This window comes from Bradysia coprophila (genome assembly GCF_014529535.1).
Source record: "Bradysia coprophila strain Holo2 chromosome X unlocalized genomic scaffold, BU_Bcop_v1 contig_12, whole genome shotgun sequence".
Lineage (NCBI taxonomy): Eukaryota > Metazoa > Arthropoda > Insecta > Diptera > Sciaridae > Bradysia > Bradysia coprophila.
The window spans coordinates 1,586,772-1,601,123 of NW_023503293.1; the positions used below are offsets into that span (position 1 = coordinate 1,586,772).

The window sequence follows — 14,352 nt, forward strand, 5'->3', positions numbered from 1 at the left end:
AAAAATTCCTCAAATGGCATATCTAAAATAGTTCGAGTTTCCACTGTGAAATCGAGTGACCATACAAGCCTGTAATTTTACAGTCGTTTGCTGTGGAAAATACCGTGTACTTCAGTCGACTTCAGTAATAATCATAATTTTTATCTGTGTATAACGATTATCTCGCAGGACAAATTTGTTTATCTCGATATATCTTTTCTCGACAGATAAAATAGCGTATTCACCTCTGTCCAAGATGTTTATTTTGACGATTTGGATTATGTAACACGCCTTCGGGTCGGTATATAACTTCCAAATCGTCAAAATAAACATATTGCGCCGAGGTGCATACTATTAATACAGTGAACCCCAACAAAACCTGTAATGTAATTAGTTTCAGCTGTTTTTCAGCTGGTCCATTAATACCACTTCACTGCCATATCAGAGTTTATTTGGTCTTTTTTCTTAAAAAAAAAACCTAATGTGGACAGACACTACATCTGTCCATCCGTCCGTCCATGTGTCTGTGTCACAAATTATAATTATTCCACATACATTCTGAACGTTAACACCCGAAATTTAAGTAATTAGACCGATTTTGATGATTCCTTTTTCCATGATTTGTAACGTCAAGATGGCTAAGTTCGAAGATTATCAAAGTTGGTCGAGTAGGTGTAAAGATAGGTTTTTTCCAAGGGTCGGAAAAATGTCATGTCAGATAGAATTGTCATGTCGGGTACTGATGTACAATCACGGCAGAGTAAAATAAACCAGACAGGTGGTTTTTGAAAAGTGGCAAAATTAATATGAGAAAATTTTCAGTGCATTTTGGTCCAAAACCAACATGAGAAAATTTTCAGTGCATTTTGGTCCAAAACCAATATGAGAAAATTTTCAGTGCATTTTGGTTCAAAATCAATATGAGAAAATTTTCCGTGCATTTCGGTTAATTAAGTTTTTTGACGGTGGTAATGTTCCCAAAATAGAGGCTACATTACCGCGTTGTATCGCCAAACTTATTCTTTGAATGAAATAGCTTGTCGCTCGCTTTTCGGGTGTTTTTTCAGATATCTTAGACCCAATTTTCTTAAACAAGTCCAAAGCCAATTTGCCAAATACACCAGATGTCTCCGTTGCCACTGGAACAAATACAAATTGGTCTCTTAAGTTCGCATAGTGATTGAATTTCCGAGTTTCTGCTTGTTTAGCTGCCCAACCCAATTGACGTGCCGTTTTGTTAAAGTATGACGGTGCGAAAGTGTGTGCACAAGTAAAATCCCATAAAAGGGATTTACCTCTTGCCCATTAACGAGGCTTAATCCATCCGGTTTCTTACCCTCCGGCCTGGAGGTTTTAGTTCCACACACACACTTATGAATCTGGAAAATCGCGGCACCAAGCCGTAGGCCAACAGATATTCGATACTCATCATCACTTAAAAGTGTCCCCAGAGGAGGTGATGGTAGAGCGTGCAAAAATGCTCCAGATTCTTGCGAAGAATTTGCCAGAAATCGTGCTTTGTCTACGTTTTTGTTCAGTGAGTTGTTAATCCAAGCAAGCTTTTGATCGATTTCATACGATTCCCATACACTTTGATAAATACGCAGTGACTACTCTGGCAATTCACCAAATTCTCTGTACCATAGTTCCACTGAATCCACCTTAGTCGAATCTACATGTCGATAAGTTTCAGGTAACAGTCGATCTAATAAGGCGGAACACTCTATTCGCAAAATATAAGGCTACTAGATAATTTAGGTCGCTAGTCAAATCAAGTACTACTGCCTGGTTTATTGTACCGTGCCGTGATGTACCATGCATGAAGCCCCCCAACGCACGTACATAATTTGAGTCTCTGACATTTATTCTGTTAGAGCCATTGATAAAAAACGATTTTCATGACCTATTTTTAGACCGCCCCGTCACAATGAGTGGAGGGAAAGCATGATCTACAAATTTCTCAGTTGAAATCGCCACACCCTAGCATGAAAAAGTGTGTAAAAATTTTCAAATTTATACTTCTTCGTTTGGGATGACGCTACCGAATACCGAATCTACTGAACTTAAAAGAAACATTTAACCTTTATTTCTGTATTTACGATGTTATGCACTAATTGCTTTTATGTGCTGATGCAAGTCAAAAAATTATTTCAAAAGTAAAAATACTGAAATTCGAGTCGCCTGGGACTGGCTGATCACAAATCGAGACAGAAAGGTTTTATAAAGTTGGTTTTCCAATGAAAGTAAGCTAAGATTTTGTTCTCATATTTGAAATGCGTGCGAGATGAACCATACGTTTTCATGCGACATCTAGGTACGAGTGAAAGCGGTAACAAAGCTCTTCGTTAAAAGTCGACGAAAATGTTACCGAAAGAAACATATGACGTTCAAATAAACCGAAATAAACGAACAAAAACTTCACTTTAAATTTTCCACAGCTAACCGTCCAGTTTATTGTGTTTGTAATTCAGTTTGTTGGCTCTGCAGTAATTTTTGGTGATAAATATTGATAAATCGAAATGGACAGGCAACAGTTTAATGGTAATTCGCTTTTTGCCATACATCCGCGCAAATATTTCCAAATCTTGCAATTTATTCTTCGTAGGACTTGAAAACCAGGAGAACAATAGAAATCAACCAAACTCAACTAGCTCGACTTTGACGACCAGCCTGGCGATAAGAACCCATCCACATGCAATTTCGAAAACCACTTCATCCGACAGGGTGTATGCCATGGCCGAATACTATAAGCAGCGAAAGGAGTTACAATTGAAAAAAATTAAAGAGGAGGAGGAACGACTCAGACGACACAAGGCGAGACCGATGCCGAATTTTAAGGCCATTCACTCGAAAGCGTTGACGACAGCTAAAGAATGCGCAGAAACATGTATCAGTCCTGAGACTCCGGAAGTTTTGAGAAGAGGTCTTGCCATGAAGGAGAAGCAACAACAGAAGGTAATTCAACGAATGAAACTGTTCCAAGATTGGAAGTTTATTGTTAAAAAAAAAACGAAATCGTTAGATGAAGGAGTATGATGCAAAAATGGCCGAACGACCGCCGATAGTAGCTCGATCCACAAAGGTACTAACAGAGGAACCATTCAAACCGAAACTGGAACCTCATCCGGAATTGAAGGTCGTGCCGTTCAAATTGGGAATGGAAAAGAGATTGATGGAACGGAAGGAGTACGATGCAAATTATCAGCGTCAATTGGCAGAAAAGAGAGAAAAGGTAAGCGAACTGAAATCCATTCAAAGAAGAACGACAATTGGAAGGTCGTGTCCCGGTCAGACAGTCACTCGGGTTTTTTCGAAAAGGGAAGCGATGTTAACAATCGCTTGGCTTACATCAGTAAAAAACTTACAACGTCCATATCATTCGCGTATGCGACAGGGTCTTTCAAGAAAAATTCAAATTCCCTGTCTTACGATGACACTGGATCTTAACTCGGCCCTTCTAGCTTCGAGCGCTAATAGAAAATTGAAGGGTCAAACATTGTCTATCTTACGTAATGTAACAATACTTCATTGGTTACCGTATGGGAGAGATAGAGAGAGAGAGACACACACAGAGAGAGAGACAGAGAGAGAGAGAGAGCACCGATTCCATTCAACATTTTTACTTTTCTTTTTACAATAGGAAGAAGAACGGAAAAGAGAGCAGGATAATGTGACCAGACAACAGGTACGACAAGCAACGACGTTTAAGGCGAGACCCAACCCCTTCAAGAAGGCTTCGTGATTTTTTTCTTTTTATAAAATATAATAACAATACATCGATTACGTGAATGGCAGTTACGTGTTTAAATTCACCTTTACGGCCCTAATCGGACTTCTCACAGTAAATGTCCTCATGCAGTCAAAAGTCCTCCCCATTACATTACACACTTGAAGGTTTTCATTAATGGATGAGCTGTTTTCGAATCATTTAAACTTAATCGAGTTAAAATCGAATTCGACACGATTCGGAGTGAATTATGTTAACTACTGACACAAGACTTTTTGGAAAGTGGGATTTTGAAAAACAGCTGACGCATTTTCTTGTGGAATTTCTTATATGTGCCAAGAAAAGTATTCGACCCTAGAAACCAAACCCATTTCAAAAAAATTCTTTGAAGCTTGCCTGGCCAGTGTGAGGTGATCAAAAACCTTACAGATATTGCAGAAACTTCTCCAGTTACACGAGCCGTACAGGGTCGTGTGGTTTGTCATTAGAAAGGTGATTTTATGTTGTTTCAGGTCTTATGGGGGTTTGGAAGAATCGACGATAAAAAATGAGCATGTAAACATTTCAACTTATCATATTTCGTCGGAGATGCTTTTAATACCGCATAAGATCCTATTTTCCCTTAAACGAAATAAAATCACCTTCCTAATGTACGTTATGTATCACCCCATACGACCATATACGTTATATGTACATCGAGAAATTTCTGTGAGAAAAGTGAATGCTTTCAGTCTTTTTCGGTCGGATGTTTTTCAAAAGAATTCCTCAAAATAAAACGACTTTCGTAAGGGGTAATCCTTTCACATCCTTAATATTCGAGCGAGTCGAAAAAAATTTAAAGAATGTTGCACACACTAGAGCTGTGTGGACCTACCGAGTTTTTTTTACGGCCTGAGTCCGTGCTCTCACTTTGAAATTTTCTAACTTGCTGAGGTTCGGACTTTTATGTTTAAGAATGAATTTGACAAGGTTTCAAAGAACCGAGATTCAAGCAGCATCCGATCCGAATGATTGATGGCTCTGTAGAATCGTTAGTCTCCACTGACCATTTTGTGGAACAACTTTCTCTGGTTGTCTATTTATTTTTGGCAGTGGAGTTGTGAAAGTCAGCTGTATCGTATGTTGAAAAAAATTTATTTGTGAACTCAAAGTTGAATTATTTCGCCAATAAATAGACGGTTTACTTGTAAGTGTGCATATTTGTAGAGCTTAGAAAGACGCTGCGATACATACCCGAAAAAGGTCGAAAGGTCCTTGTATGGAAGGGCTAGACATCTAAAATCAGTATGTGCTTCTACATTCTTGACTCTAGGAGCAAACAACACTTCGAAAACGAGATTCGGACTGGATGTTCGAAAATTTTGTGAGCGAATTGAAGCCAATGGATTATGTTAAATGAAATTTTTCTGCGAATGTTTGGTGTTCTTCCTCAAAAATCGTTTTATTTAACGCAAATATTCAGCTTTAAGCTAGTAACAAGACCATTCGTTTTGCAAAACTTAACCACCGTTCGTTCTTCATCTTTCATAATAAATCCGTTAACCGGTGCACCGAAGCCACTGAATGAGTGCGATGTATTTGGGCGCAGGATGACTTCAGTCTTAAATTGCGATGTTTTTGGGCGCAGGATTACTTCAGTATTAAATTCGTAGTCTCTAACACTGAATCCTTCTTTGAAGTCTAATTGAATTTCATAAAAAAACGTTGGTTTGATCATGACGGGACGATGAAGTATGACAAACGCTTCCTCTTTGGCCTTGAAGGTGAGTTTTTCCGTTGTGTTGAACAACGTTTTCCCAACTTTGTCACCAATTGCGCGCTTTCGAATCAATGACACACTGGTTGTGACGCACTTTTCATCCGGCTGTTGATCATTTTCCGTGACATTACTTTTCTTCTCGAGCAGACTGCCACAACTGAAACCTCCGAGTAGAAAGAGTCGATCGGTGGAGAACACTGTTTCGTTTATGCCAAAACGAAAACTTTCCTTTTCATTTGCACGTGAAGTACGATAGCACACAATGCTGTCTTCTTCGCACCATTCTTTGTAGGGAACGAGTCTAGATTCGTCGTTGAATCGTTTCGGTTCGAAATTGTTCACCTTTCCAATCATGTAAAGGATCTCGTCTCTTTCGTCCTCCGTAAACAATTGTTTGTAGTTTTTGTAATAATTCATAAACTCCTTGATGGTCATCGCACCGAATCGAATTTGATGGAGCAATTGACCGGGAAGATTTTCGTCGGTAAGAATTTTGCGTAATTCTTCCACATTTTCCGAATCCAATCCGTTCATAGCACCGCAGTTAACGGCCCATAGAATACACGCATCGAACACGTCAGTTTCTTTGCAGTTCAATGAGTCCAATTGCAAAATGTTGAACAGATCACCAGCTGTACAGCTGAGGAATGTGTCTGATAGGAATACCTTGGACGAATCGGAACTGATTTTACGTTCACACTTCTTAATTAAGTCGTCGTTGTTATACTTTACAGCCAAATGATAACACTGGCACACATTGTCAACAGTTAATGTGTCACTAAGAAAACTGACGCATTCATCAAAAAATCCTTCGACTGATTCTGCGGTCAGCGTTAAGACATCAGTGATGTTTTTGTGCGTCAAATTGACGGTGTCCAAATAGAAAAACTGAAGAAATTCCTTAAATGCAGCAGCGGACACATCCTTTACTTCGATTGGATTTTCTACACTGAAGTTAGTGTAAAATTGTGCCATGTACTTTGGACTAAATGCAGCCAACACAGCTTTGTGTGCTTTAATTTCTGTTGATCCAATAATAAATGTAATGTCGCCAGTTTCGCTTCTTGTTGAATGCATTAAGGTTCCCATTCGGTTCGCAGTATGAGCTGTATTGTTACGGGGATGCCGAACATTTTCCCAGCTTTCATTTTTCGTCTCGATGGGCTTTAGTCCCTTGTCGTCAGATTTTGATGAACAAGTAACAGCGTTTTCTATTTTTCCAAACATTTTTCGAGATCAAAATAATATTTTAATTGTCACAAAAACAAATTGAATTTACTTGAAAACCAGCTAAAATGTTGTTTTGTTTCGAGTTCTATATTTTAAACTGACTGATTGTATAAACACCACTCGATATTGATTTTGTAGTTTTGACATGTATATAAGGGTGGATCGAATTTTATTTTTAAACACCTCTGGTTGCATTCAGAATGGTCCAGAGAATCTTTTAAGGAAGAAAAATTTGTTTCAATGCTTCAAGAGTATATTTGATTTTCTGTGTAGAGTCAAGTACTTTATTTACATGCCAAGAAAAAAAAGTCAGGCTAAGCCGTCATTCCAACCTTTAAGAACGTGGATCTTTTCAAATATACAGATTTACAGATAATATAATTCATTTAAGTTCTTCGAAGGTGGTAAAGTTCCTAATATAGAAGCAACATTAGTCAGGTTGCACGTATTGCTGAATGATTTCTCTGAAATGCTAGAGGTGGAACCACTGACTGAAATTAATAGCTGAACAATGTAGCTTTACAATGGCATCAGCGTGATGGAGGTCGAGGTCTCCATTCGAACAGTATAAGCAAGTAAGTCAGTAAGACCATGACTTTTCGACAAAAAAAATGTTGACTTTCATGCGCATAAAATCGACAAATCATGACATATAAAGACGTGTGTCGTATGTCTGAACTTAGAAAGAATGTCTTCCATAAAAAATTGTCTGGACTTTCCAACCAGACGTCAGGAGTTTTAAAGTAAAATAAAATGTTAAATTCGACCCACCCTAATATATATAGACAAATTCCAAAGTCAATTTATACAGAGGAGTGGCGGTTTTATTTTAAATCAGACTTTGTATAGATGTAGAACAAAAAATACCTAATCGTATAACCGAACCATTTTTATTTTTTTCAACATCACCACGATTCCCCATCGGTGTTAGGGAATCTCGCGCCGCGTCATTCACAATAACTCACAAAGTGACATCTTCCTTATACAAAATGTGTCAAAATGTGAATTATTGTGAATGACGCGGCGCGAGATTCCTAGCAACCTCCCCATCTACAGGAAAAATGGGGAAATGAAGGCTTTTGCAATTGGAGGGTACAATTTTTGAATGTACCTAGTATTGTGCAAAGAAACAACAACGTTATCGTTCGTTAGTCGATTTTCTAGTTAAAACAGGGAACAAAAAATTCTCCTACATGCCTTTAACATAATATGTCCGAACCGCATTGTTCCTGAATTTCTTTGACTTCGTTTTAAGGCGCTTGGAATTCTCATTACATTAGGTAACAATTTTGTGATAAAAGTACAGCTGAACTTTTTTAAATTGATATTTCTGAAGGATTGTATGAAAATCCAACATAACCACAAGAAAACAGTTGGACAAAGCTGCTGTCAGAAATATCTTCATAACAAAAATTCAGCTGTAAACTCGAAAGTGTACTGTTGAGCAACAAGCTTCGGTAATTTTTACACACAAGTGAGTTTTATAGTAATCACTGATAAAAAAGATTTTGGCGGTGTACTTCGAATATGTATGATATACTTCTGTTATGCATAGTATGCGTCGGGTATGTATGGCAAACCTGTCGTATGTAAGTTTACGTACGATATGTGTGCCATACATCTCACGCGTGTAGTCGACGTAGGACATGTGTAAAATTTTGGTATGTGTAACTTCATCGCAAAATTATCTCACACGCCCAACACGTTTGAGAAAAGCACACGTTTAGGATGTTTGTATACGCATGGTAAGTATGATGTCAAAAGATCGTACTTGTTGTGCGTTAACATTCGTACACTGTGCATTTTATATTAATAGCAACTATGTCAAGTCCTTTACGTACATGAGATGAATGTATCTGTATCAGGATTTTAGGATTCACTTAAAAACAGAAATATTAAATTCAGTCATTTAAATTTCAAAACGTTTTATTCCCTGAGTTCCAATCTCATACTGTTGAAATATCGAAATATTACGCAAAAAGAAGAAGAAGGAATTACGATTACGATTCTCGATATTAGGTCATTGTCATATACCAGGGCCTACTTTTTAGAAACTAATTTCCTGGAATTCTTAAAATTTCTCGAATTTTCTCGAATTTCTTAAAATTTCTCGAATTCGAGAAATTCGAGAAATTTCAAGAAACTCGAGAAATTAGTTTCTTGAAATTTCTTGAATTTCTCGAAGTTTCTCGAATTTCTTGAATTTTCTTGAATTTCTTGAAATTCCTCTAATTCGAGAAATTCAAGAAACTTTGAGAAATTCAAGAAATATTTCTCGAAATTTCTTGAATTTCCCGAAGTTTCTTGAATTTCTCAAAGTTTCTTGAATTTCTCGATTTTCTCTAAAAGTTTCTAAAAAGTAGGCCCTGTCATATACCATAGTTCTAATTAGAATAAAAAAAATATTTTCAAAGTTTCATATGTGTGTCATGTAAGTAAACATGTATAAGTACTTTGTGTGCAAACGTGCTCCACGTTTACCTACTTCTACCAACGCTTCACAATACAACTATCAATGTAGTATGTCTTAATTGCAACATTGGTTGAAGCGCCGCTTTGAGATCAAGAGGTCCCCAGTTCAAACCCAGCACCAAACATGGAGAAAATTTTTATCTAAGAAAAAGTTACGATACGATATAAATGAATAAAAACACGAAAAATAAAAAAATTAAAATTAAAAAGAACGAAATTTGACGAAATAATGTACATCAAAATTTCATTTTATTTCGGATACCAGAGCAAACGTACTGGACGTTTACTGACGCAGTGCACGTGTACTAAACGTTCCCGAAGTTCGATCCAAAAATAGCTGTCTGCCAGCCAATTTACACGTCCACTACGTACAGTACACGTCCAGCGCGTTAACTTTTCTATCAGTGACAAAGATATTTCCGGAGCAATGAAGTAACAGCATCCAATGTATTTCGGCTTACTACCAGCCCAATGCGAAATTTAAAAAAGAAATGAAAATAGTCCACATGTAATGGATCATTTTCGCAGTGGGCAAATTGCTATGTAATGGTCAACTTTCCCATGGAGCAAACAGTAATAGTACATTACGTCCGAGGTTCCATATTTTTATTTTGCCGAGTGGGTACCTCGTACGTACAGTGCTTTACGTGCTTCTGGTCGGTAAATGCGAAAAATGTACTCAAAAAATTGCGTTTACCGACCAGAAGCACGTAAAATATTTTTCTGTTTGCATTCTTCAACACACTTCAAGCATGAGTGGTACTCTAAATAGAGTACTGAAACTGGATAGTGTATCGAATAATTTTAACACTGTAAAAAAAACTTGGAAATTTTGTTCATACAACATTAAAAGAGCCTTTGCTTGAAGTGCGTTGATTATTCTAATGTTACTGTTTACACTACCAAGCATTTTAACTGTTAAATTACCTCTCCTCATAAATCAATTACATCGCTGCATCATCGAACTACAGTCTAAAACGAAGGTGGCTGCAAAAAAACCCTATGTACAATTGTTTCGAACTGCCCGTTATGACGGCATCCCCTGATTGCACCTTTGGCCAGGCCGAAATGAAACTTCTTTCAGGTTAAGATTGATATCGTCAAATCTTCAGGTGATTTTTTTAACTTTGGGAACAAGCGGTCTCCGATTTTAATGAGTGGTAGCTCGTTGGATTCGTTATTCAATTCTAAGAAACACGTATCTTTCACTTTTTCTAAAAAAATTGTTTTCTGTGAAAAGCGTTCAAAAGTGAAGACATGTCAGAGGGTACCGAAAACAGTTTTTCGACAATAACTCAAGAAAAAATTATCGACCTTCGACCGTTCGCTCCCACTTGATCCTATCGTTTTTCCAAACTCCTATCACGTAGCAAATATTGGTCCGATTGAAAAACTAATTACTGTTCCGGAGTCCTGAGGTCATTTGCTATCCGCTAACACTTTATTTGACTAAAATCCTCCGAGAAAAATTTAATAATTTTTCTTTTGATATTACTAACACTCGATCTGATATATTCGTGGCATGGCGACGCGTTTCTGTATTGATAACGTAAAGGAATAGTTGACGATAAAAAATGACTGCCATTGTGCCGTTCCAGATGCTGTTCCAGCTGTAGAGCCCCCGGAAAGAAGGAAAAAATCTGCATTTTGGTACCAACTTTTTTCCCAACACTTCTGTGGGCTTGCAGCACAAAAGTACTGGGTTCATTTTTATGTGAACCGATAGTGGGTGAGGCCAGCTACAACACCCCATACTCAGTTTCGTGGAACATCGAAGCTGCAGAGAAGGCGGACTCACCGAACATTCACTACATTTTTAGTCATAACTCTTGTGGATGTACTCGCACCAAGCGGTGCGTATACTCTACCTGTAGGTCTTTCCAAGGCCGACATTCGTACAACATTACAACAATTTGAAATAATCTTTTCTTGTGTTATTGTCGAAAAACTGTTTTCGGGACCCTCTGACATGTCTTCTCTTTTCACAGAAAACATTTTTTTTTTAGAAAAAGTGAAAGATACATAGTTCTTAGAATTGAAAGACGAATCCAACGAGCTATCAGTCATTAAAATCGGAGACCGCTTGTTCCACAATCACCTGAAGATTTGGCGATATCACTCTTAAGATTAAACACATTCTTTGAAATAAATCACTTTCAAATTGCCAAAAGTACCTATTAGAACAGAAGGTGAAACTCTTAAGGAAATAATTTTGAGCGAAAATGGATTTCGATGTGAAGAGTTTATTTTATTTCAAATTTGATTTATACGTTCTTTAACAAAATTAGTTTATAAATAATGTATTTCATTTAAATCCTTTGAATGTGGTAATGTTCCTAAAATGGATTTCCATTTTAGTAAATTGTTGTTTGTAAACGAACAGAAAAGTTGGTAAATTTTATTTCATATTTTAATGCATGCAGTAAACAGTTACCTAGATAGATCTATCTATCTATCTAAACAGTTACCTATCCTTAGCCGTAACATAAACCGTTAACCATCACAGCCGTATACCATCAAACAGTAACAAGAAATTGTTTCTCTCACGACAGCAAAAGCACATAAATTTCATCGGGCAATAACAATCACTGTACGTCGACTATAGGCACTGCGGATGTGGTTAGTTTGAGCGTATATTTTTTTTCTTCAGGTTTTGGATTTTTATTTCACAACAAAATCGAATCGTACATTTTTTCAATTTTAGTTAAACTTAACGATCATCGTCATGCATTTCTCATACTTGAGATAGAAGCAAATGCCGCACTGATTTCTAGTAATCGAAATTACTTCAAACGTTTCAGTAAGTTATCCCTCACCCTCGACTGTTGGTGCAACTAAGATCTATTGCCATAATTACAAAATATCATTTCAAGGTATAAAAATATAAATCATACAACGACGGACTATAGTCCATAAAACGATGTCTTAAAATTGAAGTACATTGTACGGTAGGCCTCAACAATGATTGTAATAAAGCGCTGATTAACACCACCTCGCACCACATACGCTTGGCCCAAGTTTGAGGTCTAGAAAATATTTGTTAATCATAATCATCGCAAGGTTGCGCTTTCGAACAAATCATTGACTTCATACCTGGTTGACTTGTATCTCAACGTAGGTCAAGTTCCTTCCAACAACACCATTGGCCGGATAAGTCATGTTTGATTTGATGTCTTGATATTGTGCCCAGGTCTGATTTTTCGCACTGGATGCAACTAACTTATCACCTTGTCATGTATATAAAGGAAATAGGTTGATCAGAGAATTGAAGGAGGATACAGAGTTGGTTGAACATGAAACCTACCTCTAACACGTTTCCCAAGCGTATACATCATTACTCCATGCACCTCAGAATGTTGTACCATTTCAACAAACTGATCGTCTTGAGTGTAGTCAATCAGTTCCAGATTATCGATTTCGTTCCATTTCTCGTCGTCCGGGCTTGTTTGTACATTGAAAAGTCTTTTAAAATCGTCGAACGATATACGATCATCAGAGTCATCATCGTATAATTCCAGATCGTTATCCAGATGGTAAGCACTGTCGGTTTCAGATGATGAAGAATAGTCGAACCAACCGAATCCGTTCGCCCCCATTCCAAACAAGACCGTAAGAAAGAGGATCGAAACCTTTATTTTTTGAACCATTTTCGTTGAATATTTTTGTTTAACTGCGTATACGACAAGTGCTAGTCGGTAGTTTTCGATTCGTTCGCTACTCGAACCGCTGATTAATACGTATGTGTTGCAATTTTCGTCTTTCGATAGCGGCTTAGTCATGCACTTTAAATTCGCATTTTTTTGATAAGGATTTTTTTTCGATAAGGTATAAAAGAAAGACGCGTCGTATTTAGAGCGTTACTTACAGAAGTCGAATATTTAACTGAAGGATAATGAGTCATGACGAGGAAAACACTGAAGTCTGCTTAATTGGAAGTATAAGCAGAATTCCGTCAGTACATCGTGGACGAATATCAGGTGCGATTATTGGGAATTTATTTATTGAAAATTGTCTAAATCTACCAAAAACTACAGAAATTTCCAAAAATGTCAGTAAATTTTTGATAGATTCCGGTGAACTTCGGCAACTTTCAGTAATTTCAGTAAATAAAATTCCCAATAATACGCCTTGACAAAGATTTAGCCAACCAGAAGGTTCATCCAATTTCATCGATTTCACCAACGCACCTAAGACATGAGTGGTACTCTAAATAGAGTACTAAGATTGGACATGGACAGTGTGTTGAACCAATTTTGGCACAGTAAAGAAACTGGAACATTTTCTCATACAAAGTAGTACTCTATTTTGCAACTATAACACAAAACAAATGGAAAAGATTAGCTGAATGAAGTGATATTGAACGCAAACAATAGATATCAATTCTAATTCTGCCACCTTTAACGTTTTATACGCTTTGTGACCGATAAAATTAAATCAACAAGAGATATCAGAAGGTGTAGTAACAGCGTACACTCAATTTTAGTTATGTTTGCAGCATTGCATTTCTATGGTGTAAAATGCATTTAGTAAACGGATGAATTCCCTATGGTTGAGTAAAACGAATTTTCGAGGTGACTAATTTGTGCTATCACAAAAATTGTCACTATCTCAAACGGTGTTAAGAATCTACCAAGAAACAGAGGCGCCGACTTCTTTTTTCGTATAGTGTTGCCCAAAAAAGCCGTTTTTTGTATGATCGAAAATTGATGTTTTATTAATTGATGCTTTTGTAAAATTTAATTATCGATAAACAGCCGTGTCTTGGGCACTTTTGAACATTGGGCGAAACTTCTTTATAAGAACCATAAGCTTTGTAAAGAATAAAAGATAATTGCGAGCGTAGCGAGCGATTTTTTTCTTAATTGTTCTGCCAGTGTAAATTCGGATGAAGATAAAGTTCGTTTCAATACGGTCCCTCAAAAACTTTGCTAACGCTCTTGTTTCATAAACATTCACACTTGAATACATATACTCACACACACATTCAAATTTGTCATGTAATGACTCACTTACTTTCCTAATGTTGTAACATACTCTTACAAAACTAGAACAGCGATAAAAAGATGTTAGTCGAGTTATCGTGTGGAACCGAAGGATTTCTTTTAAATTATGTAGAATTCCGAGAAAGTAGTGAAGCTAACGTTGGAATTGTTCTTAAAGTGAAATGCCACGCAGCGAGAATTTT

At 37.1% G+C, this 14,352-nt stretch overlaps 3 protein-coding genes across 4 annotated transcripts; 1 reads left to right on the forward strand and 2 right to left on the reverse strand.

Annotated features, from left to right (window-relative positions):
* The first annotated feature begins 2,356 nt into the window (after positions 1-2,356).
* Positions 2,357-3,773, forward strand: LOC119067557. The gene is made up of 4 exons (XM_037170621.1): positions 2,357-2,520; positions 2,585-2,934; positions 3,002-3,211; positions 3,620-3,773. Exons 1-4 carry the CDS (start codon positions 2,499-2,501, stop codon positions 3,719-3,721), a joined length of 684 nt encoding a protein of 227 aa, XP_037026516.1. The 5' UTR covers positions 2,357-2,498; the 3' UTR covers positions 3,722-3,773.
* A 1,353-nt stretch (positions 3,774-5,126) lies between these two features.
* On the reverse strand, positions 5,127-6,831 carry LOC119067558 (BTB/POZ domain-containing protein 3-like). 2 transcript variants are annotated; one of them, XM_037170624.1, is made up of 2 exons: positions 6,745-6,831; positions 5,127-6,676 (listed from the first exon to the last, which is right to left on the reverse strand). In XM_037170624.1, exon 2 carries the CDS (start codon positions 6,552-6,554, stop codon positions 5,148-5,150), a length of 1,407 nt encoding a protein of 468 aa, XP_037026519.1. In that variant the 5' UTR covers positions 6,555-6,676; positions 6,745-6,831; the 3' UTR covers positions 5,127-5,147. The 2 variants fall into 2 exon arrangements, with proteins under 2 accessions (XP_037026519.1, XP_037026518.1); XM_037170623.1 differs by lacking the exon at positions 6,745-6,831 and having other exon boundaries at positions 5,127-5,280; positions 5,320-6,737.
* A 4,955-nt stretch (positions 6,832-11,786) lies between these two features.
* On the reverse strand, positions 11,787-12,909 carry LOC119067559. Its single transcript, XM_037170625.1, has 3 exons — positions 12,472-12,909; positions 12,261-12,394; positions 11,787-12,193 (listed from the first exon to the last, which is right to left on the reverse strand). The coding sequence occupies exons 1-3, from the start codon at positions 12,812-12,814 to the stop codon at positions 12,071-12,073; spliced, it is 600 nt and encodes a 199-aa protein (XP_037026520.1). The 5' UTR covers positions 12,815-12,909; the 3' UTR covers positions 11,787-12,070.
* Between the last annotated feature and the right edge of the window lie 1,443 nt (positions 12,910-14,352).

Coding starts and splice junctions, on each gene's coding strand:
- LOC119067557 (XM_037170621.1), top strand. CDS start 2,499: ATGGACAGGCAACAGTTTAATG. Junction 2,521..2,584: donor GGACAGGCAACAGTTTAATG/GTAATTCGCTTT, acceptor TATTCTTCGTAG/GACTTGAAAACCAGGAGAAC. Junction 3,212..3,619: donor TGGCAGAAAAGAGAGAAAAG/GTAAGCGAACTG, acceptor TTTTTACAATAG/GAAGAAGAACGGAAAAGAGA.
- LOC119067558 (XM_037170623.1), bottom strand. CDS start 6,692: ATGTTTGGAAAAATAGAAAACGCTGTTACTTGTTCATCAAAATCTGAC. Junction 5,281..5,319: donor GTAATCCTGCGCCCAAAAAC/ATCGCAATTTAA, acceptor GCGCCCAAATAC/ATCGCACTCATTCAGTGGCT.
- LOC119067559 (XM_037170625.1), bottom strand. CDS start 12,814: ATGGTTCAAAAAATAAAGGTTTCGATCCTCTTTCTTACGGTCTTGTTT. Junction 12,395..12,471: donor GCTTGGGAAACGTGTTAGAG/GTAGGTTTCATG, acceptor ATACATGACAAG/GTGATAAGTTAGTTGCATCC. Junction 12,194..12,260: donor TTGAGATACAAGTCAACCAG/GTATGAAGTCAA, acceptor AATATTTTCTAG/ACCTCAAACTTGGGCCAAGC.